The following is a 25,530-nucleotide window of genomic DNA, read 5'->3' on the forward strand; positions in this document are numbered from 1 at the left end:
AAGGAAGAAGCTGCATAATGGTAGCTCCCTGATGAAAGCTGGACAGAAAGGTGTGCATGGACTGGAGCTCTGCCTGGGAAAGTAAACAGAGGGGGAATGTGAAAGAAAAGGTCTGTGATCTAATAGTAAATGTGCTGAGTGAGATAAACATTGCTCAGTCCAGAGGCAGGAGTTCATGCAGCTGCCTGGCGGCTCTCCGCCACGTGTGAGTTATGCTCTCACCCTCAGCTTACAAAAATAAACATCATTACTTCTTTTCAGCCAATGTATATTTATGCATGTGTGTATACACTGCAAATGTATACACGCGGACCCTCCAGACTGCTGCATGCACCTCTTATCTTCAACAGGGTTATTCCTCCCCTGACCTGAAGATTTAGAGCTCTGTAGGTAATACAGCCACCAGCAGCCTCCTCTCTCAGCAACAAAGGAAGCCCTGTTCTCTCTTATCCTGACACGCCAAACGGCATTGCTCAGGCAGTGTGCCGGAGAGCAGCAATTCCCAGACAGGGAGTGGGCGTGCAGGAGTGGAGGAGGAAAGCAGGGATAAAAGGAGGAAGAAGAGATGGAAAAATGTCAGTTATTTACACAGTACCGTGTAACACACGCGAAGTTCTGTGCCTAAAAGAGAATTAAAAAGAAAACTAACTTTCTTGATAATGGAACTCTAAGGGGCGAGATCCACTCACAAAAGGAAGAAACAATTCTTGATCATACAGTATAATTACATTCAATCCCTATTCCTGAAGATGTGGTGTTTAGTGTTAAATAAACTGGGAGGGGAATCGAGATTACCAGCGTGTTTTTTCTAGCGAAAAAGGTGCCAGTACTCAAATGCCAGGCCTCCCTTCAGGGGTAGAGTTATCACTGAGGGACCACCCCACAATAGCCAGGTCCCCTGCAACTAGTCACAGAATCTATGACATGGTAGAATTGGTGTGTAGAGCCTGAGCTCTTTCATTAAAACTTGGGGACTATAGGTCAATTTTAATAGACAATGGAAAAGGTGCCGGTACTCAGTACCCCCTCAAAAAAAGCCCTGGGTATTACCAGAATTAAGTCTCCAGATCACAAACAAAAGATAAAAAGGGAGAGATAGGGAGGGAGAGGAAGGTGAATATGCTACCAGTATATGTTGGAGATGGTGCTAGGGTAGGTGGGGAGGGGGGAATGGATATTGGAAATGAAGCCCAGTGTGCTCAGAATTGAATTAGGAATCGGATGTAGTGAGAAAAAGGGGTGGGGAGGGATACAGAAAGGAAAAGAAGGGCATAATAGTTGTATCATTGTGGAATGTTAATAAAGAGATTTAATGTAAAAAGAAAACTGTGAATTAAGTTCATGGATCTGAGCAAAATATTTGACCACAATTCCCATAAAAATTGCTTCCTCCTCCCTGCAGAATCTCTGCTTTCTGCCAGCCCAGTGTAAAATACAACTTTGACAACTGCCTGTCTCAGGGAAAATCTCCACTACTAAAACCTACCACAGGCTTGGTGAAAGATGGGACAGCTGTGTGTAGCCTGGGTCTTGGGAGAGAAACTGTCACTGCAGACTGTAGTGTAGGTAGGCCAGTCTGGGCTCAAGTGGAGATGCCACAGCTTGATTTTGCTTACTGTCACCAAGCTAAGCTTAGGGAAAGAGATGGGGAGCTAGTCAGAGCGAATAGGCTGGGAGGGAAAGAAAGGAGGTGGGACCTGCTGAAAGAAAGGAAGGAAAAAAAGAAGTCAAGAGAAAAAAGCAAGCAGTAAAAAAAAAGGAAGTAGCAAAAAAAAAAATGTTAAAGTACTTTTAAAAAGCACAAAATACTCCTAAAAAAAAAAAAAAAAAAAAGGATTTCCACTAAAAAAAAGTATGGGGGAGGGGACAACAAACAAAGGCAGCGTGTAAAAAAGAAAAGAAGCATAAATAAAAATAAGCAATATTTTACATATAACATAAAAAGATTTTAAAAAAAAAGGGGGGGGGGGGAGAGGAGGGGAACCAAAAGGTAAAACAGGCAAAAAAAAAGTATAACCCCCCCACCCCCACCCCTAAAAAAGGTTAAAACTAAAGACATCCAATTTCAGGTTACAGTACCTTTGATATTATTTGCAGAACAATTGGGATGTTGCTAAGAATAACAGTAACATAGACAACAGCATATAAAGATCATTTAGCCTGCTTAGTATGGAGCTTAGCAATGTTAACTGAAGATCTGCTTCTTGAACATGCAATAAAGTAATTCTACTGTTTTGATCATCCTTCTGAAAACACGGTAATTGACAATTGATAGATATTTCTAAATGTGATACTCGGAGCTTAATTTCCAAAAGGAGTATGGCCTGAACACATTTTACACTTCTCTTCAGACTCTAGAATCCATAGCAGCAGTGTGTGGGGGGGGGGGGGGGGGGGGGGGAGGTTCTACTCCAGCCTCTCCCTTCCAGAGAACCTGCAGAGACAAGGATGGAAAGGAAAGAGCAGACCACAGCCACTCTTCTCCCTACTCCAGCACCTCTTCTTTTGCTCCCATTTCTCCCCTCCTATACTGCAGGGACCAGGAGAGTATTGATCCTAAAACAGACCCTGCAGAGCAGAGACCAGACACAAAAGAGGCCTGAATGAGCACACCTCTGAAACTTGTAACCTTCCACTACTTACAGATCTGGCCTGGATTGGCATTTCTGACCACAAGCTTCAAACTTGTGCCAATTCAACCCCTTTTTGTCGCCATTACCCAAGGCTCAAATTCTGGCAATACAACCCAAAACAGTGTTCCACCACCGTATTTCTGAGTCCTGAGGAAGCGGAGCAGAGCTGACAGTGTAAATTAATTCTAGCTCCTTTGCAGAAATGGAACAAAACCATCAGCAGGTACAGGCCATTTCTAGCCCACTGGCTCCCAGAGGAAGTGAAGCAGAGCAAGAAGGAAGTGATCTGCCTCGGAATGGCAGCAGCCACATGACCTTAGCTTCACAAGGATCATATCTTTCCTTCCTTCTGTTGGCTCACTTGGCAACTCTGTATCCTGCCTCAACACTTGGTATTCCACATCCAGGTTACAGCTGAGGGGTGAACTCTGCAAGAGCTGAGGACCAATAGCATGAACAATAATGGTTTACCATAAGAGCAAAGAAAGAGAGGGGTCACACAACCTCAAGAATAAGAGTGCTGTTAAGGAAAGGCACTGTTAAAGTGAGAATGTGCAACAGAGCAGTGGGGGCTAAGCTAGAAGGAGGGACAATAAGGGCAGTAAACCTTTGTTTGAGAAGTGCAAAAAAAAAAAATATTAGGATAAGCAGCATAAAATGTATTGTACATTTTTGGGATCTTGGCCACTGTTGGAAACAGGATGCTGGGCTTGATGGACCTTCAGTCTGTCCCAGTATGGCAACGCTTGTAAGAGAAAAAGGAGACTGGTGTGGTCTCAGAAAGAAACAGGGAGAAGAGAAGGGCAGGAAACTAAAACTGGGAAAGCTAAGAGAAACGGGGAAGGCAGACAGGATGGTAAATGTGCAAGCAAAGGGTGAGACAGCCAAGGCAATGTGACAAAGACTTCTTTCTTGCATGTTGGCGAAAGAAGTACAGAAGTGAGACAGATTACAAAGAGATGTTCAGAGTGCTCTCACTGATTCTTATTTCTCTCTGGTCTTCTGTTGCCAGAGTCCAATCCATCCTGTCCCAAGCACCCACCAACCATGAATGCAGGAGATCTGAGGGGTTCAGCCTCCCTCTGTGCTCAAATATTACTCCAAATCCCAACAGCTTTTTTCTGCACTTTGTCATTTCATTTTTCTTATTATATGTTTTCCCCTTATTTTATTTATTAATCACATTAAGGGTAGTTTTCAAAGGCATTTCCATGAATGAAGCAGTGCTTTACATGCAAGGCGTTGCATATTAAACTGCCCATTCTGGGGTATTAGAGCCCAACTCCTCCAGTTTTACTACAAGCTTGTGTATTAAACTGCCCAGCCCATATGCAGGTAAATTTATGCACAAACAGTCTATCTATGCTTAAATCTACCCATTTGTCTGAGGTGTTTCAAATATGTTTGCATAATGTAAATGTAAGACATATTCCTGGGAACAACTTCAAGGTAGAAGTTGGAAAAGAGGAAAGCATATGCATATTTTATTTATTTATTGGGATTTATTAACTGCCTTTATGAAGAGATTTACCTAAAGCAGTTTACAGTAGGTACAGTTTAACATAAAACTTACAATTTTGTTAACAGCATAATAGTAAAATAACCAATAATAAAAATAAATACAATAAATGAGGTAAACTTTGAAACCTAATAATAGAACTACCGTGAAACAGTATTAAAAACATACATATTTAACAGCAATGGAATTCAAATACCAGAGATATAACACAATGTTAGGATTGTCTACTCTCTGTGGGGAAGTTTTATAACAGAATGTTTATACAAATTCATCCTCCCTAGAGGCTAACTGAATTTCGGGTTCAGTTTTGGAACCGAAATGGGCCCAAAATCCAAGTTTGGGTTTCTGCCGAAAATGCATGTGCATTTTTAGCAGAAACTGAAATTTTCCCTCCTCCCCTACCAGAGCGAATCCAATGGCCCCCAAACCCTGACACTAACCACTGCCCCCCCCCTAAAGAAACGTGGCCAGAGCCACCTACCCTGCCCCACCCCCCCATTCCATGGAGGACAGTGGGTGCTGCCGAGCTAGCCCTCCCCAGGCCTACCTTTATTTCAAAATCTGTTTTTATTCAATAATAAGTAAATTGAACAGAACAGTAGTACATAAACATAAACTGAATGAAGAGCAATGAGCAACGGCAATAATACAAAGATTAAGAAACAATATAACCCACCATATCATAGGTTAGAGACTTGGACTCTTATAGTCCCCAACCTAACAATCAGAAATAGAGAGAACCAAACCTTCCCCTTATCCCCCCCTCCAAGGCCTACCTTTAACTGCCCTGTGGTCTAGTGGCCTCTTTGGGGCAGGAGCTATCACAACCGCTCCTGCCCCCACTGGTTCCTGCATCTCAGCAGTCATTTTGATAGAGGAACCTGTGTGGGCAGGAGTGATTGCGATAGATCCTGCCCTGAAGAGGCCACTAGGAAAATTAAAGGTAGGCCTGGGGCGGGCCTTTGGGTGGATGGGAGGCTGGCTTGGCGGAACCCGCTTTCCTCTGGGGGAGAGAGGGACACAGGTGGGGCGGGTGGCTGGCCTAGCCCAGCCAGTCTAGGTCAAATCTCTGCAGGGGTGAGAGAGTAGTTGCGGCACCCCCTGGCAGCCACAACACATGGTGTCTGCGGGGAGGGGAGGACATGCTGTTTGGTTCGGGAGAGGAGGTGGTACTGTTTTCCGTTTCAACTGAAACCGAACAGCAAAGTTTGGCTACTGATTTGGTCGGCCTCTAATCTCACCCCTTCCCTCCCAAAAGAGCGTATTTATTTTATGTCTATTTTAAGACGATACAAGACCTTGTCTGTCTTTATTAAATAGGCTCCTATGAAGACCCCCCCCCCCCCCCCCCCCAGAACTGCACAATTCTTTCACGCAAATTTACCCCTACTCTGAAAGTATGTGTATGTGTACTCCAGGGGTGGTCTGACCATTAGGGCAACAGGGTAGTGCCTGAGGACCCACAGCACTAGGTGGCTCACTCCGCTAGCCTCCATTTAATCATTTTTGTTAGGTGGTTAGGGGCCCAGACCACTGTCAGTCCACCCCTGTGTACTCTATTTACGTACATATGTATGTTATAAAATAGACATGCACATCACAGCTCTGCCCCTACTCCATCCTAATCACACCCCGGGGAACATCTATGCACAAAGGGAGGAATTCTATAACCGGATGTCCACATTTAGGTAACTCTTGAGCGTGTAAGCTACAGAATGCTGTCACTTACACAGACAAGCGTACACTTATGCACGTAAGTGGCAGCAAACCACTGAAACACTATTCTTCAAGGGCACATGTAATTGGTATAGCATGTAAATGCAAGGGGGCAGAGCATGGGAAGGGCATAGACTTACATGCACAACTTACAGAATACTATAAGTTACACACACCCTTGCCGCATAGGTGTAGCTATACCAAGTCTTCGGCTGGTATAACTGTGAGCGCCTAGATTTTAGGCAGCCTGATACTGGTTATGCTACATTCTATAACTCTCAGACACTGTTATAAAATAGGCTCCACAGTAGTGAAGCCTACAGAAAACAGTCTACTGCAGAACCAGAATAAACAACTAAACAGCAGCAGCGAACCAAGGAAGGACAAACACAGCAAGAGTTTAACCAAATGTCAGCTTTAATGGAAACAGGACCCAACCTGGCCATGTTTCGGAAAAACCTTCGTAGGTTACCAAAATACATTCACAGATTCAAAGCATGTACTGCAATACCTGCGTTTAAAAGAAAAATGAGGTGAGGTCCAATGTCAAAAGTAAAAGAATGCAGCCAACAGCATCTGCTCAGAAAAAGCTCTGGTCTCATTCCAAAAGTTAGTAACCATTAAGAATTGGACCAAAGCTTTTTCTACGCATTTTTTTACTTTTGACATTGGACCTCATTTTCCTTTCAAGTATTGCAGTACATGCTTTGAATCTGTGAATGTATTGTGGAGACCTGTGTGACCCCTGACAAAGGTTTTTCCGAAACTTGGACAGGTTGGGTCCTGTTTCCATGAAAGTTGACATTTGTATTAACTCTTGCTGTGCTTGTTCTTCCTCGGATTGCTGCTGCTATCTTGTTGTCTATAAAATAGGCTCCACCATGTGGCACTGGGGTGCAAAAAAGAGGCACCCACTAACAGAATTACCCCCAAATGCATCATAGTAAATGTTCTTCTCAGTGCACATACTTTCACAGGTATACACCCTTGTGTGAGGAGAGATTTTTTCCCCATGTGAGTGGAAGGAGTAGCCTAGTGGTTAGTGCAGCGGACTTTGATCCTGGGTTAACCGGGTTCGATTCCCACTGCAGCTCCTTGTGACTCTGGGCAAGTCACTTGTATATACTATGTAAACCACTTTGAATGTAGTTGCAAAAATCACAGAAAGGTGGTGTATCAAGTCCCATTTCCCTTCTCTCCCCCCCCCCCCTTCCCATGTGTAAAATATACTTTACATGCAGAAAACAATTAATGAAATCCTCCCCTCCCCACCACACTTTTAGTATTAATTTAGCAATACAGAGACAAACTGACGTCAAAAGTTTCCTGAATCTGAAGGATGCTGAAGACAGATGGCAGGAGAATTTGAGTGTGCCTCAGAGTGCAGAAAGTCAAAGCAAGAGAGAAAGGAGAGAGAAAGAGAGCATGAGTTTGTCAGAGTACAAGAGGGAGAAGAAGACAAACATAAGGAGACCCAAAGGGCAGGAAATGACAGAATGATTGTATACACACCCAGGGCTGAATGTGAAAGCATGAGACAGACAGCACATGCAAAGGACCGTGTTAAGTCCTACAGTCATACAGGAAGGGTCCAGCTGGCTGTAAGCCACAGTGTAGATAATGAATGTAATGACTTTCCTATCCACTTACTGATTGCTCCCTATGGAGAAGAGGTTGAGGGCAGGACTGTTACTCCCTCCCCTCCAAACACTTTACTTGTACAAAGCAAATCTGCTTATTCCCACATTTCTGGAAGAACAATTCATGCTGAGGATGGGTTTTCCGTGGAAAAGAATAGTGTCTGGGCTCACTGCACAATGTTAGCGTAATATCTTTGCATAACGGTGTCTCATGATTTAGCATCTTACTAGTGAGTGCTATAATTATCATGAACAGGAAATTCCCTGGAGTTACCCAGATGTACGTTTCTGGGACACAGCAGGCCAGCCCCTAGACAACAAGATCTTGATTTTCACAACCCTGCAACATGGCCCATCTCCACTGGCATCCAGGCATCAATTTTTAAGTGATTTATGTGGGTAAAAAGCATGTCACCCATATTACACAGTAACATACATTGAAGATGATGGCAGATAAAGACCTGTACGGTCCATCCAGTCTACTCAACAAGAAAAACTCATAGCATAAGGTATGATACGATACTATATATGCATACTTGATCTTGATCTGTCCTTACCATTTTCAGGGCACAGGCCTTGTTCCCCCAACTACTGAAGCTGCCATCGAAGCCCCACTCCAGCCCATCCAGATTCGTCCTGCCATGATCAGGGCACAAACCATAAAAGTTTGCCCAGCACTGGCTTTATTTCCCAATTACTGGAATTGCCATCTAAGCACCACTAACCCCCCTGTTTACTAAGCCATGCGACAATGCCGACACAGCCCATTTAAAGTGAATAGGCTGTGTCGGCGTTAGCGTAGCCTAGTAAACAGGGGGGGGGGGTACATTTGTTTTGATTCTATTCATTTTCTATTCAGGATTCCTTTGTGTTTATCCCATGCATTTTTGAATTGTTACTGTTTTCATCTTCACCACCTCCTGTGGGGGCGCATTCCATGTATCTACCACCCTCTCTGTGGAAAAGTACTGACTGATGTTATTCCTGAGTCAGTCCCCCTGCAATCTAAATGAATATCCTCTAGTTCTACCACCTTCCCTCCTCTGGAAAAGGTTTATTTCTATATTGAAACCTTTCAAATACTTGAATCTATGACTCATATCACCCCTGTCTCTCCTTACCTCCAGGATGTACACCTTCAGGTCAAGTCTCTCCTTGTACATCTTGTGGCAAAAAACCCCCATACCATTTTCATCCTTTTGTCATGGAAATCATTGAACCATATCTTCCTAATGGGAACAATATGCAAATCTTCCTCAAACATCTGGGCTCACAAATCTTAAACCTTTTTATTTAGGCTACAAGCATCTGTGCTCATTGCTTTCCATGTGTTAAGTAAGCTTAGATGGTTTTCTGTATTAACATTACCTTCCCCACTGTCATCATGTTTTTCCTGGGGATGACTTTCTGAATTCCATTGCTTCTTTTTGTCACCCTGACCCTCTAGTTTAAATTACCACACTGAATATGCATGAGAGAGATTTGAAAACCTAACTGGCTAGGTGTGCCTTCAGGACAGGGTTGAGAAACACTGGAGTAGAAAGAACAGGGAAAAAAATGAGAAGCAGAAATACACTTACGTTTGACCTGACTGTGGTTTATAAAGAAAAAAAATATATGACAAATAAAGTTGACACTAAAACCCAGGACGGTCTCCTGATGAGCTCTCCAGTCATTTGTAAAATATTTCCTGTCTACCTTTTGAATAGTGACTGGTACTTTGAAGGGGATTACATCAAGAACATTGATTGCATTTTTGGAGTTGTGTGAAGAGCTCTCCATAAAGAAATGAATCTCCTGACTTACTCTGCCCTAATCTGCTCCAGCTTGACCCCTCTCAGTGAGGCTTTCTTTTTACCTCTCATTTTTATCACTCCTGATTTTTCTGTAATTGCAACCTTGTGAAACTCTGAAATAACACAGAGATATGAGGCACTCACTGGCTGCCTGTCAAATTCTTGTGAAGTAGATAAGGACCAGCAGTCAAAATAATTCCAAACTCTGGAATAATGAGTAAAGAGACGCTTACAGAGGGAGGAAAAAAATGGAGTGACAGAGAAAAAGGAGCAAAGTGCTAAGGAGGAACAAAGAACAAGAGTTAGAAAAATGAAGAGGGCATAACAGAAGGAGAGAGAGAGAGAGGCAAACACGTATAAACAGCGAGATGACAGGAGACGACAGTGTTTTATTTGCTTGTATCCCAGGGTGAACGCTGTATCCTCAGACAGAGGCAACAGTTACCTTTTTGGCTGGAGGGCAACCCCTCCCCCCACCAAAAAACCTGCACCCCTGATCCCCAAAGCTCCCTAGTTGCTGATACCATGTGGAGCAAAAGTTTAGCTTGGCTATGACCGTAGTGGCCCACCCACCTGCTAAGTGCCCCTGGACAGCAATTTTCAGAGATAAACATCCAGAATATGGGTGGTCCTGGGAATTATACAAATAGTAGTGGTATCTAGTCTATAGCAAAAAGATTGTCCTAAATTATTCAGACAGTGGCTGAATCTCACCAATATCTGGATAACACCACAGGTTGCTGCTCTGGGCCAGATTCTGTAAATGGCACCCAAAGTTAGGTGCTATTACGAACCACACTCGGTACGGGTGCTGCCATTAAAGAATTCACACTGGGTTTTCACTATTTGGGAGTCCTGTCTCCAGTGCTGAGAAATTTTGTGATGGGGCAACAAAGTACAATTCAGAGAGGCACTAAATACTGAATTAAGAAACTGTTGTTAACATTAAATAAGAACATAAGAATAGCCATACTGGCTCATACCAATGGTCCATCTAGCCCAGTATCCTGCTTCCACCAGTGGCCAATCCAGGTCACAAGTACCTGACAGAAACCCAAGTAGTAGCAACATTCCATGTTACCAATCCCAGGACAAGCAGTGGCTTCCCCATGTCTATCTCACAGATGCAGTTATAGATTAGGCCAGTGGTCTCTAATATGCAGCCCCCGAAGCCCTCCGCTGTGGCCCTCAATATGCTGTACTGATAAACAATATGCAGACACAGGTATCTCATTAATGATATTTGCCACAGTTATATTTGTTACAGCTGACAAGCCACAGTTAAGTGAGTTTAAATATATCCTGTGTTGTAGAATCAATATTTCATGTTTATATAGTAAGTGGAAACAATCTCTCTTAAGTGTGTTACTCAAGTATCTTGTTTATGATACTTGCTACTGCTGACAAGCCAAACTAAAGTGGGTTTTTAAGTTTCAACAGTTTTATTGATGACACATCAAAACAATTACATCTAAGAATATGATTGTACAGCTATTCATGCATGAAATTATGTGCAATAAAACAATAATGCCACCTGCCATCAAACTTTTAACAATTTTATCCCCCCACCCCTATTTTGTAAGATTGTAACAGTTTTAATGTTGACGATATTCAACCCTACTGCATTAATTAATTCTAAGCAACAACAGGCATAGCAAAAATTTGTAAGTCATCCGACTAGGCTATATCCCCAATCCCTCCTCAGTGGGCAATCCATCCTTCCTCCCCCCCCCTACCACCAGGCTATATCCCCAATCCCTCCTCAGTGGGCAATCCATCCTTCCTCCCCCTACCACTGTGGGTTTTTAAAATATATCCTTGAGGTGTTGTAGAATCAATATTAGTATTAATGTTTAATACACGGTGTATTAATATTTAACTAGTATAGGCTTATGTGTGTAATTTTGAAATATTTTGGTGGCTCTCACAGCTTTCTCATATTCACACTGCGGCCCTTTCGAGTATTATGGTCTCAATATCAGGGGATAATCTTTAAAAAAATGGTTACGCCGGCTGTATCTGGATATAATGGACAGAGTCGTGATTATTTGGATAGCGCTAATGTTCAGCACTGTTACGCTGTCCTAAGCTATCTGGATACTGGTGTGAATATTGATGGCCTCTAGGTAACTACTACTACTTATCATTTCTAAAGCGCTACTAGACGTACGCAGCGCTGTACACTTGAACATGAAGAGACAGTCCCAGCTCGACAGAGCGTAACTCCCAGCTCTGCTCAGGCACTGTCCGGATTGCGCCGGGACGGTCTGCAGAGATTTTCAGTGGCATTATCTGGATAGTGCCGCTGGAAATCAGGGTATGGTCTCAGTCAGCAGCACTTATTCAAGTAGCAGCTCCTGCTGACTGGACAAATGATGCTGAATATTGGGCAGAGTATATCTTCCGCTCCTTCTGGATGTGGGACAGGACTGTACAGATTTTGTTATGATGCAAACCAATTTTAGGCCACCTGTGAAGTAGATAGAACCAACAACCAAAGCTTTGATAAAAGATATGTATCATCGATCTAACTAGTTGGCTCAGGGTCAAGGGTCAAGTCAGGAAGCCCGCAGGGCTGAAACCATTTGCCTTGATGGAGCCCTTTAGTGCTTCACAGTGGTGGGCAATTCTATAACTGGGCACCTTCTTTAGGTGCCTTGATGCCATGAAGTTGACAGCTTATTCTACAATGGCTGCTGGACACCCAGATTCTGTTATAGAATTCTAGCGAAACCTGGCACATGCCCACAGTTACACCTGCCCGCAGTTACACCTGCCATAGACCTGGTGTAAGTGGGGGCACTAAAGTGGTCTTTTACAAAGGTGCAGTAGCATTTTTAGCGCAAGCTAAGCACTAGAAAAGCCCATAGGAATATATGGATGTCTTTAGCTTTTAGCGCATGTTTATTTTTGGCACGCGCTAAAAATGCTAGCTCACCTTTGTAAAAGGCCCACTAAATGAAGCAAGGGTGCACACAACTTACAGTATTCTGTAACGCATGTAACTGGGAGCCCCGCCTTAAGTCCCACCCACATGTACACCCCCTTGCAGATTTGTCCTATAACACTCAGGGTGCTTACACATGTAATGCTAATTTCCTTTGCATTTACATACTCGAGGGGTGCAAAACTGCAGGTTCCTAATTATAGAATTGCCCTAACTCCCCTGTTTACTAAGCCGCGCTAACAGCTGCTGGGGCGCTAATGCCATCACAGCTCATTCACAGCTCACTCAGTAAACGGGGGGGGGGGGGGGGGTTAAGTCTTTTATGTTTACTAGGTATTTGATATGTTTATTACAATACTTGATATACCGCAATTACTAAAAGGAGGAACACAGAGGTTTACAATAAAATTAAAAACAAGGAAAGGAACGCCAATTATATAAGCAAAGGTAAGATGAGACAAGAGACAGAAAAAAAGAAAATAAACTCAAATAATAACAAATCATAGTTCACAGGTTGCAGGAGCTTCTTCAGTTCACAGCTAACATACCTCTAATAGACCACTAAATGCACAATGAAAAAAAATGAGGTTTTAATAAAGCCTTAAATTTAACAAAAGACAACTCAGAATGAACCTCAGGTCATTCCAGAGTTTTGGGGCAGTAAAAAAGAAGGCAGGTTTCCAGGTTGTTTCATAATGAGCCTGTTCAGGTGGAGGCAAAATGAGACTTAGAGTCAAGAGAGCATAGGGCTCTTGCAGGTGTGTAAGGAATAATCATGGAGGACAATAGGAAGGGGCACCAAGATGTAGAGCTTTGTAGGTTAAAGACAGAACCTTAAAACGGGTACGAAATTCCATAGGTAACCAGTGGAGATGCATCAGGACAAGCAAAGTGCTAAGAAGGGGAACACAAGAAAAGAACTACAATTATTGATAGGAAAGCGAAAAAGCAGGAACTGAGCAGGGAACAGGCAGTGAAGACCTCACCCCATACATACTGACACTCACTGTGCTGGTGAACCCTGGAAGGCCTGGGAAAATAGGTGAGCTTTCAGCTCTATACTTTTGGCATACCAGAGAGTGGGAGTGCTAAAAAAGAAGGCAGATAGCTGTGTGGATCCCAGGTGTACAACTTGGATGGAGGGGACAGTAAGATGGTATTCCAAGGCAGAGCATAGGATTTGAGAGGTATGCCTATTCCACTGAAGGATTCTGTCAAAATCCTTGGGGTGGCAGTCGATAATCATCTTTCTTTTTCCCAATATATCTCTACTGTCGTGCAAAAGTCATTTTTTTTACTTTGAGGCAGATCAGGGCTGCCCATTCACTCTTTAATCTGCAGTCTCTTCGCTTGCTAGTACATGTTCCAGTAATCTCTCAATTTGACTATTTCAATTCTCTTTTTCATGGTCTTCCATTTTACCACTATGTTGTCTACAATTAATCCAAAATATTGCAATTAAACTCATTTATGGGGCTAAGAAATATGGTACAGTTACCCCTCTTTTAAGGTCCAAACATTGGTTTCCCATCAATTTCTGTATCCCATTCAAAGTTCAAGCGTTAACATATCAAATTCTCCATTCCACAGCCCCACAGCTTCTGTTCAGATCATTTCTACCCTATGTGTTGGCTTGCTCTTTGCATTCTTCCAACCAACACCTACCTATTATTCCTTCTTATTTGCGGATCTGTTCATACCATGACAGATCTACCTGCTTTTTCATGGTTGCCACTACTCAATGGAACCTCATACCCTGGATCTTCATGTTGAGCTCTCCTTTAAGACAGTTCTGAAATCATACTCTTTCAAAAAGGCTTTCGGTATTACATAACATGGATCTGAAGATCCCTTGATATAGATCAGATTACAGATGTTTCATAGGTCCTGGGATGTGTTTGTCCTCTTGTCCAGTCATTTTCTCCCAATTCCCTCCCCTCCTTTTGTTTCATTTAGGGTTAATTTGTTCCTGTCCCGTATCCCCTTTCCTTATAATGCAGATTTGTAACCTAGCTACCTGATGTGTCATTCCACTGTTCTCTCTTCCTCTTGTATATCTTTCCATCTTACCCTTTGTAAACCACTTAGATATCTGTGATTTGTGGAGGAGTGGCCTAGTGGTTAGGGTGGTGGACTTTGGTCCTGGGGAACTGAGTTTGATTCCCACTTCAGGCACAGGCAGCTCCTTGTGACTCTGGGCAAGTCACTTAATCCTCCATTGCCCAATGTAAGCCGCATTGAGCCTGCCATGAGTGGGAAAGCGCGGGGTACAAATGTAACAAACAAATAAATAAAGATGAACCTTGAACCTTACATGGAGTAATCAGAAAGGCCAGATAAGGAGGCGAGGGGGGGAGGATTAAATACATGAAGAGTTTTGTGGGTTAGCATTAAGACTTTATGCTGAATTAAAAAAATATTGAGAGTCAATGATGGTGAGCTAAGAATGAGCATATAATTGGTATGGTGGGCATGAGTCAAAAGTCTTTTATTTGTTTTGAGTGACCTTTTTCAAAACAGACTGATTTATAAAGCAAAGGCTTACAGCCACAGTGTTTGAAAAGCTGTTGCTGGGGCCAGGAGTGCACTCTCGCCTTGTACCCCTGTGGCTTTGCTTCCGTTTGTAGATGGGGCTGTGTATTCCCTCTCCCCTCACAGCCAGACTACAGTTGCACCTGCTTGGGAGGCTGAAGATGATTATAGCCTGCTCCCCGAGGATGGACTCTCCTTGCTTCAGAACAAGTTTGCTATTCTCTGCTGTCTGGGAACTTTCCCAACCTTTTTATTTATAAAATAAAAGAACGTATCGCCTTCAAAATCTGCACCCTGGTCCACAAAACTATCTACGGCGAAGCCCCAGGATACATGTCAGACCTCATAGACCTACCAATCAGAAACATAAACATATCATCACGAACATACCTAAACCTCCACTACCCGAACTGCAAAGGACTCAAATATAAAACAACTTATGCATCCAGCTTCTCCTATATAAGCACGCAACTATGGAATGCACTGCCAAAGGCCGTGAAAACAACCTACGACCATCTGAACTTCAGGAAATCACTAAAAACCTACCTGTTTAAAAAGGCATATCCAGTGGTGTGCTGGTAAATGTTTAACAACAGGCTCTCTCCCCAGTCCACCTCTGCGCCCCCCCCCCCCAATTGCAGAGCTGGCTATAACCGAGGAGAGAGCCTGGGGGGGGGGGGGGGGCAATGCATTACTCCAGGAAAAAATATTAAATGATCCCAGGTTCCAATCTAATTCATGTTTAATGTGGGATAAAATGCCATAAATAAGTAAATAAATATAAACTTTTAATGTTGAGCACCTGATTCTCAAACTGGACATATTCCAAACACTATAACCTCTTTGCCATTAATGAACAATCATTATTACTACAATCCTTGTGTCAAACATGGTCTCTCCATAGTCGATGACCTAATGTATGATATAATCCAATTATTACCCAGGAACCCTCATGCAATACAATAATGTATTCTTCTTTTCCATGTATATATGCACATGGTATATATATATATATACCATGATCTGTTCCACGTATGTGATGTTCCATCTAGGTTAACATGTATGTATGTACCTTAACGCAACACCATTTGAAATCCTGTTACCCGGAAATGGCAACCGCCATTACGGCAAATGTAAGCCACATTGAGCCTGCAAATAGGTGGGAAAATGTAGGATACAAATGCTACAAATAAATATAATGAAAATAAAATGATTTTTTTCTACCTTTGTCTGATCGTGCTGGCCCAGTTTCCGATTCTGCTGTTATCTGTCCTCTTAACTCTGTTTCTAGGGCTTCTTTTCCATTTATTTCTTTCCTTTCCGCCTTTCTTCTTCATTTCTTGCTCTACATCTGTAAGTAAAAGCTGGGTCCTCCGCAGACTTGACTGTCCAGTGGATCCAGCTTCTGCCTATTTTCTTCATCCATGTGCAGTTTTTCTCCTCTCTTCCTTTTCCCTCATCTCATCTCCTTCCTCACTCTTCCCTCCCCTCCATCCATGTCCAGCATTTTTTTCTCTCTCCCTTCCTTCTCCTCCATCCATGTCCAGCAACCCTCCTCTCCCCTGCCCTCCCCTCCATCCACCCATGTCCAGCAAACCACCCCTCCCCCTGCCCTCCCCTCCATCCACCCATGTCCAGCAACTCTCCTCTCCCCTCCATCCACCCATGTCCAGCAACTCTCCTCTCCCCTGCCCTCCCTCCATCTATATCCAGCAACTCTCCTCTCCCCTGCCCCCTCCATCCATACCCAGCGATTCTCTTCTCTCCCCTGCCCCCTCTATCTATCCATGCCCAGCGATTCTCTTCTCTCCCCTGCCCCCCTCTATCCATCCATACACAGCGATTCTTTTCTCTCCCCTGCCCCCCTCCAGCCATCCGTACCCAACGATTCTATTCTCTCCCCTGCCCCCCCTCCAGCCACCCATACCCAGCGATTCTCTTCTATCCCCTGCCCACCCTCCAGCCATCCATACCCAGCGATTCTCCCCTCTCCCCTGATTACCTCTGTCAAAGTGGCTGCGTTATTGAAAGCCCTGCCCGTCTCTAGACTTCCCTTCAAGTTTGTTCCCTCAGAGTCTCGCCCTCGCGGAAAGAGGAAATGACGTCAGAAGGCAGGACTCTGAGGGAACGAACTCACGAAGGGAAGGCTAGAGACAGGCAGGGCTTTCAATGACGTGGTCGCTTTGATGGAGGTAATCAGGGGAGGAGAATTGCTGGGTGGCCCAGGCAAACGAGGGCAGTGGTGGGAGGTGAGGTAAACGGGGTAAGCATGGCTTGTGGCGCCCTCCTGCCATGCTTACCTCGTTTACTGGAGCTGGCTCGCTGTGCTGAACAACCGGCTCGCAAGATCTTAAAAAAATTAACCACCGGCTCTTGCGAGCCGGTGCGAACCAGCTCCAGCACACCACTGGGCATTTCCTACCAACCCAACCTAAGTGCCTGAACTCTGCAACACAGCAACACCACAGCTCGTTATGGACACCTTATAACCCTTCCCCACTTCTACCCCCATTGCGTCCGAAACTCATGAACCTTATTCGACCACACCATCACCTTGTATTTGTTATCTATCGGACTTGGCGAACGCCTTTAAGGTACTATGTAAGCCACATTGAGCCTGCAAATAAGTGGGAAAATGTGGGATACAAATGTAACAAATAAATAAATAATGTACAAAGGTCGAATATTGCCAACCTTACTCCAGCTCCCTTGCCAAATATTTATCCAGTCCCAATCTTCTGACTCCCATCTAAATGAATGCCAGTTCCAGTGCTCTGTTTGAACAGGCAGCCATGGATAGAAGCTAGAAAGCCAGGACTGGGTCCAAACTGCCTGTTGACCTGGAAACATGGGCTAATTAAGAATGGCTCTGTAATGCAGGCCATATCTAGGGGTGGAAAAGCATGGCAAACGGAAGACAGGAAGTCCAACGCACAAACAGCCAAGGAAAAACAGCACAATAGGCCTCCTAGAATGGGTTGACATCAGAGGTTTACTGCGAGACTAGGCCTAGTGAGACAGATGAATGACTCGATGTTTGTTCTGATAGAGAATTTTGGCAGCGTTTTCTACTTTAGCTGTGTGAATTGACTATGTTGCTCTAACCACTGTATGATTTGGTTTTATCGACCGATCTTTAAAGGAACAGAGGAGAATGCCCTGATTGTATTACTTACAATGACGACCCCTGATACAGGCGTTACACTGAAACACAGCCCATGTGGGGTCCCTCAATAAACCTTAGAAGTGAATCCATTCTTGGAGGCTCATGTGCTGATAAAAAAAGCCTGGATCAGCTCTGACAAAATTAATATGCAAGAAACAGGACAAGAATGTTAAGAAGTCAGGGTTGAGCTGTTTGATGACAGAGGATTGTGAGGCTATATAGAGGGAATATGCATTACCACTGCCAGCTGAAGAGGTCTTCCGCTGGTGGCCAGAAACTCTACTACTACTAATCATTTCTATATTGCTACTAGATGTACGCAGCATTGTACACATTATATGCAGCACTTTCTCTGTCCCTAGAGAGCTCTTGGGACAATGGAAGGTTAAGGGGTCCTTTAACTAAGCTGTGGGAAAAATGGCCCTGCGGTAGCAGCAGGGGATGTTTTTCCTGCGTGCCAGGGCCCTTTTTACCACAGTCGGTAAAATGCGCCCCCCCCCACCCCCAAATGGGTAAGATAACTCTTACTGTGGGGCCATGAAGCGGGGAGCACTTACTTCCACCCATTGAGGTGACAGTAAGGGCTTTTTGCAGTAACTCAGCAGTAACCGGGCAGCAAGCAGCAATGCCTGACTACTGCTGGGTTAGTGTTGCGCTAGGGAAAAAAACTTTCTTGGAGTGCTAGAAATGGCGCACGCGCTCCATTGGGCTGGCGGTAGTTCCGTTTTAGTGTGCGGTAAGTCTGCGTTGGGCTTACCGCCTCTTTATAAAAGCCCCCCCTAAATGCAGGGGTCACAAGGAGTTGAAACTCCCCTACACTCACAGTTGGAGTTGGTGCCACTTTCCATGGACAGCCACTATGCCACCCCTCCTTCTGTGTGTGCTAATTGTTTTGCACATGCGCAAAAAACAAGCACGCATGGGGGTGAGGGTGGTGGCAGCCCACAGAAAGTGCCGCTGACTGTGAGCATAGGGGATTTTCTGGATGCTGGAGGACCTCTTCTGCTGGGATCCCTGCCAGCCACAGCAACGGTGTCAAAATTTGTGTGTAGGGGGAGGGCTGGATAAGCCCAGGCCCCCCCCCCCCCCCACATGGTTAAGTGACTTGATCAACATCCCAAGGAGCCATGGTGGCATTTGTATATGGCTTTGCAGATTGTCAGCCCTCTGCTCTAACCATTAGGTTACTCCTGCACTGCACTAGTCTGACTAGGCACCTTGAATACGTTAAGGGAGTATAACCAACCTCATGGAGATTAGTATTTGGATTTTTTAAAAATCATTTATTTTACCTTTTATAAACAATGTAATAGGACCAGTGTTGACTGCTATTGTGAGACACTATATTGCCTGTGCTGTATCTGGGCTGGCTTAAAAATTAGGCAAGACTAAGCCATCATCTAGGGCAACAGCTTCTAAAGGGGACCACAACAAGCAACTACAGTCAAAGCAAAACAATAAGCCCTGACAGCCATACAAACTCAAAGAACCATTAAGCTCATACTGATATCTGCAAAACAAAGCTTAATATTTAAATGAATAATGTCCAATTATATACTTTTATAGAATCATTATAGGATAATGATTTTAGAGGTTAATTATCAGAATCTTGGAGGAGACAAAAGCCTAAGGAACTGAAAATTAATTGTGGGGGCGTAAGACTAAAGGACACTCAATATTCTTGCACTGGGCTGTGTGATTCACATAAAAATATATTTTTCTTCTTTCTTAAGAGGACTGGTTATTAGATTTAGCTTTAGCCACAAAACTGCTGGATTCTGGAAGTCTGCTTTAACATCCCTTTGCTGCTGGAATGATTTGATCTCTGTTCAAAGCAGCTAGCACTTGCTATGATCTGAGGCCAGAGAAAACGAGGGCTAGCACCCTATAAAAGAACCGCCAAGAACTCCCTGTATGACTCCAGACAGATACCTCATAACTCCTCTTAATTCTCTTGAGCCCTTGAAGTATCACAAATGGGCCCCTAAGCCTGATTTGGGATACAACTGAGCAGCATCCCAGAGGCTCCAAGCATCAACGTGAATTTATTTATTTAGGGAAGGGAAGGGAAATGGGAATTGATATACCGCCTTTCTGAGGTTTTTGCAACTACATTCAAAGCGGTTTACATATATTCATCAGGTACTTATTTTGTACCATTTCTCCTCTGCCTTTAACTAGGTAGATTAATAAATTACATACATAAAATCATAAAAACAATCAACCACACACCAAAGCAATCCATAAATAATGTAGGGATCAAGAGCCAATAGGAAAGTGGTCACTAAACTCTAGCGCACTGTACCTATCAGCAAGGAAAACAAGAGGAGTCAAGGAGTAGACACAAGTCTGAATAAAACCTCAGGGGTCCTTCAGGTTAGAAATAAAGTATTAAGGACAAAATTGGTGTATTACGATGGTCATGTGATACTATGGCATTCTGCAAACAGGAGCTGAAGTTTTTCAAGCATACTGCTAAAGGCACATGACCATCGTAATATACCAATTGTGTCCTTAATATTTTGTTTCTAACCTGCTGAAACACAGCCATGTCAGGTCACTTTTCAATAAAAGATTTTATTCAGACCTGTGTCTGCGCCTCCACTTTTTTGCTTTGCACTGTACCTAAAACAGTGATTCCCAAGCAGTGTGTCAAGCCGTCTCTTTTGACATATAAAAGCCCTCTTGTTTGGAGCTGATGCTCAATTTTAAACCCTGGCTCGTTGTCATCCTATCGATTTCCACCATGTGTACTATAATAAATAAATTTCCTGAGGCTTCCTAGTTACCTCATCTCATCTCTGCATGCTGATTAGACTAAGCTCAACAGAGAAGGCACTGTCTAACTTATTTTTCTTTGCTGTGCTGTACACTCTACCATTGCTAGAGAAATGGTGATCAGGAGAAGCAGTAGTTAAAACTCAGAAATCAAATGCAATTATTCAGATGAACAATTAGTCTGAGGTCAATGCCCCTGATGCATGGGTCAAAGCCACAATCTTCTTACATCAACATACCATAACCAAATTCCTTCAGAAACTGAGCTGACCTACACCCATAGGCTGTGACTTGTCTGTAATATACACACTATTTCTTGAGACACATACTCTTCACAGCCTTCCCGTCTCCCACAATGCACAATGTCACATGATTGGTGTGCTTCAGAGCAAACATTCACATTCTGGTAAGCGCAATACTGCTATCCAAAGGATCTGCCCATGAGGTGCTGAGTATCTCATGCATGCCTCCTCAGTCCCACAATCAATGCAAAGAGCAGTAACATTCCAAAGAGAAATGCACTGGAAAAGCTCAGATTCCTACCCTGAGGAGCTATCCAAGGTGAAGGAAGCCACAGAAGTACTGAATCTCCGGGTGTCCCACAGCAAGACCTCTCGGACCCTCATCTATGGAAATAGAAGCCAAAGGTTTCTGCTTTCAGTCACGGCTACGAGATAGAGGGGATATTTAATTGGATTTATATAATAGAAACTTGTAGTAATCGGTGAGTCGCTTCCACCCATTCCCCTATTACCCACTTCCCTTCATCTTGACTTGTTAATCCAGAACTGAGCCCCCCCGGGGCACAGCACTGCCAATATATCTCAATCCCACCCTGCAGCTCACCCTGTTATTCTTGTAGCGAGACCCACACACAGCATTGTCAGTATACCTCACTCCTGACTTGAAGCCCCCCTCCTGTTCCTGAGTCCCAAACACACACCTCAGTCCTGGACCATATGCATAGGTGTGTGAGCACACCTGTCTATCGAAGACCCTCCTCCAAATTCTATAAATGGTGCCCAAAGATAGTCACGCAGTTGGGCGCACAGTTATAGAATAAGGTTGGTTGCATGCATAACTTAGGGGCAGTGGTGTACCAAGGGGGGAGGGCGATGGGGGCGGTCCACCCCGGGTGCACGCCACTGGGGGGATGCTGCATGCCGGTCAGCTTCGTTCATACAGGAAGTAACCTGTTCCAGGGCAGAGGGAGCATGGAAACGAACGAAGCTGACCGGCGCGCAGCACCCCCCCCCCAGCGGCGTGCACCTGTGGGGGGTGTCCTTTTGCCGGGGGGGGGGGCGCTGCGCATCGGCGATCCACCCTGGGTGTCAGCCCTCCTAGGAACGCCACTGCTTAGGGGGCCTTTTATCAAGCTGTGGTAAAAAGGGCCCTATGCTAGCAGTGAGGGCTGTTTTTGCCATGTCTGCGGCTCTTTTTAACACAGTGGGTAAAAAAGGCAGAAAATAGCCATGGCCATGCAGTAAGATTGCTCTTACCATGTGGTCATGTGTGTGTGTGGGGGGGATCACCTACTGCACTTAGGGCTCCCACGCTAACCCGGTGGTAACTGGGTGGCACACGGTGCTGCCCGGTTACTGCCATGTTAGCGCCGCACTAAAAAATACAGGGCGATTTTCCCTAGGGCGGGAAATGATGCAACTTCCCGTGGGCAGGACGCTGGATCCAGCATAAGGGAGGAGAGGAAAGAGAGAGCGAGACAGAGAAAAAAGACCTGGAGCAAAGGAGGGGGTCAGGAGGAAAAGCAGAGGGAAGACAAAATAAAAGACCTAGACCAAAGGGGAGGGAGGGAGAGAGAGATGCCAAGCCATGAAAGAGAGAGAGAGAGAGAGAGAGAGAGAGAGAGAAAGAAAAGACTTGGAACAAAGGTGGAGGAAGAGAGGGGGACAGACACTGGACCATGGGGGGCGGGGTTATCAGAAGGGATAGAGAGAGAGAAAGACCATGGACCAAGTAGTGAGTGAGAGAGGGATAGAGAGATCCTGGACCACAGAGGGGGTGCCAGAGGTGCAGGAGGAATGGAAGAGAAGAGAGAAACTGGCCACGATGAGGGAAAGGGACACAGAAGAAATGCTGGGCATGGAGGTAGCATAGAGACAGGGACACATAGAGGCAATGCTGGACTCAAAGAGGAGGGATAGGGATATAGGGAGATGTTGGAAAGAGTAAGATAAGAACACAGAGGGCAGATGCTGAATATGAAGAAAGGATAGGGACACTGAGAAGGCAGATACTGAACATGGGGGAGAGGATAGGGCAGGGGCACAGAGAGGAAACACTGGACATGATGGATAGGGACACAGAAGAAAGGTGGATATTGGACATAGAGAGAAATCTTAAAAGGACAGGAGACCCTGGGTCAAGAGTTAAGAAAAAATAGAGAAAAGCAGCAAAGAGACACTGGGACCAAAGCAATGCTCAGACAACAAAAGTTAAAAAAAAAGGGTATTTTTTTGTTTCTGAAATTATTAATTGTAATATCTCAGTTATGGGAAATGTGCATATCTGATATCTTGCACGCCAGTTTCTATTTCTGTGACAGGCTTCCTAAGGTCTGGAATGTGTTTGCTTTTTGCAGTTTGTTTACTGGAGCTCTGAAAGGATCCCTTATCTCACCCCTCCCTCCCCGGTCCCCACCACCTTGGGAGACATGATGTTATATAGGGGGCCCATCAATCCTATTTACGCCACTGCACTAGGCCACTTCTTGCTGCTTACTATTATATATTTTTTAAAGATATATATATGCGTGCGTGCACTGTCTATAACTCATGTAGCACAATACCTGACCATATCCAAAGGACAGCACGTAATCGCTGGCACTGATCCAGATCAGTCGGGAATCCTTGTTATTCTCGTGGCCCTGTGTACTCTGAAATACAGAAAACCAGCAGGAGAGGGTTAAGAAATGTCAGTTCTTTAAGGCCTGTCCCCAGACATATATCCTCACATCAATCACATCACATATTGCAGAGTAATGAGGGCAGCTCCTTCTCTCAAGAAACCATACTCAACACTTTATGAGATGAACGTAACAACCACAAGGTCTGAGGACAAGGAGGAAAATGATTTGAGGCAAGGACCACCTCTGCTGACACCCTAGTCATCAGTGCTTCTCAAGTGAGGTTCTACACACATCCCTAAAGGGTTCTATGCAATTATATTAACAACATTGGTTTAGAAACAATTAATGACATTAATTTAGAATTTTTAAGACAAAACAAATATTTACTGGCTGCCAGACCCTTCTCTCCACTCTATGCTCACAGCATTAGTGAATAGTGAAGTCACAGATCAGTGAAAAAGCATTATTTTTCTTTCAAATTGAAAATAGGCCAGGACCAAAGGAAATCAACCTCCAGGGCCTGGAAGAATCCTAATAATATGCTGACCAGATCTGAGGGGGATTCTGCTCTTATAATATCTTTCTGGGGTGGCTGGAATGCAGATACAAGAAGAAACACTTGTCTGATTTTGTATCTCTCCCCTGGTGTGTCTGGGGGATTTGGGCACTAACCTTCTTCTGTACCAATCCAATTTGATCCATCACTGTCCTGCACCTGGTTGGTTTTATCAATTTTGTCTCAAAACTGGCCTGTATTATCTGTCACTGTCCTAGAACTGGTTTGTTTTATCGGTCTTTGTCCTGTAACTGGCTAATTTGCATCATAGGCAGTGGAATGGCCCCAAGGATACTTTGTCCAATAAAAGTATCAGCAACTAGACAACTAGGGATGGGGAGGGGGGGGGGGTGCGAAGGCTGGCAATTTGTTTGCTTGATCCCCTTCAACCAAACAGATGTTCCGCTGCCCCTGGTTTGTGTTCTTTACAGACTCTTCCATCCATGCATGGAGCTTCCCTGTTCTATAAACAAGTCAGACAAAAAACAGCCCAGGGAGCCTGGATGAGTACCTGCCTGTTCTCTTCTCCACCTTGCTGCCCTTATAAAATCACCTAGCCTAAAATGTGACCAAATCCAGACAATGCTGTATGTACACCTTACCTTCAAACACACACAGCCTAGCACTGCCATTAGATAACCTCGTGTCCAGACTGCAGGTCCAGCTCCTCCTGTTCACTCACACCCAGAGTCCCCCACTGTCTTTACACAAACTCATCTGAGCAGAGTGAACAGATCCAGACCATAGGCTCTGCTCATACATACACACAACATGCAACATGTACGGTCTGTGCCCTGATTGTGGCTGGACAGATTCAGCTTCAGTAGCTGGAGAACGGGGCCAGTGCTGGGCAGACTTCTTTTTGGTCTGTGCCTTGACCTTGGCTGGACAGATTTGGATGGGCAGGAGTGGGGCTTTGATGACGGCTTCAGTATTTGAAGAACAAGGCCAGTGCCAGGCAGACTTCTATGGTCTGTGACGTGAAAATGGCAAGGAAAAATCAAGGTCAAGTACACATATGTAGTATCGCATTATACCTTATGCTATGAGTTTTTATTTTGTTGGGCAGACTGGATGGACCATACAAGTCTTCATCTGCCGTCATCTACTATGTTACTATGTACTGCCTTTCTGCAAATTCATATTCTGAATAAGATAACAAGGCTGGGAGCCCGCTGCCATATTATACAGAATTTCATGCCCTGAGATGTGTGACCGACTCTAGGCACACACACACACATTACAATTTCATATACTGAACTAATAAAAAAGATTATGTTTCCCCTCTCCCAACTAAATTCCAATTACTGGTGCTTGAAGCCAAAGACCAGCTTTACTGGGAGGAATGTATCTGACAGTGACACAGTACAAACCTTTCTAG

The 25,530-nt window shown here is 44.3% G+C and overlaps 1 protein-coding gene across 3 annotated transcripts in view; it reads right to left on the reverse strand.

The window, feature by feature from the left end:
• Nucleotides 1-25,530, reverse strand: part of LOC115476269 (mitochondrial import inner membrane translocase subunit TIM16-like) — a 619,296-nt gene that overhangs the window by 314,358 nt on the left and 279,408 nt on the right. For all 3 annotated transcript variants that reach the window (XM_030212554.1, XM_030212552.1, XM_030212550.1), the window contains exons 8-9: nucleotides 23,534-23,620; nucleotides 21,271-21,353 (exon numbers count right to left, since the gene is read on the reverse strand). In XM_030212554.1, coding sequence (XP_030068414.1) covers nucleotides 21,271-21,353; nucleotides 23,534-23,620 — 170 coding nt within the window. The remainder of the gene's footprint in view (nucleotides 1-21,270; nucleotides 21,354-23,533; nucleotides 23,621-25,530) is intronic.

Source organism: Microcaecilia unicolor, chromosome 8 (assembly GCF_901765095.1).
Source record: "Microcaecilia unicolor chromosome 8, aMicUni1.1, whole genome shotgun sequence".
In the NCBI taxonomy this organism is placed as follows: Eukaryota; Metazoa; Chordata; class Amphibia; order Gymnophiona; family Siphonopidae; genus Microcaecilia; species Microcaecilia unicolor.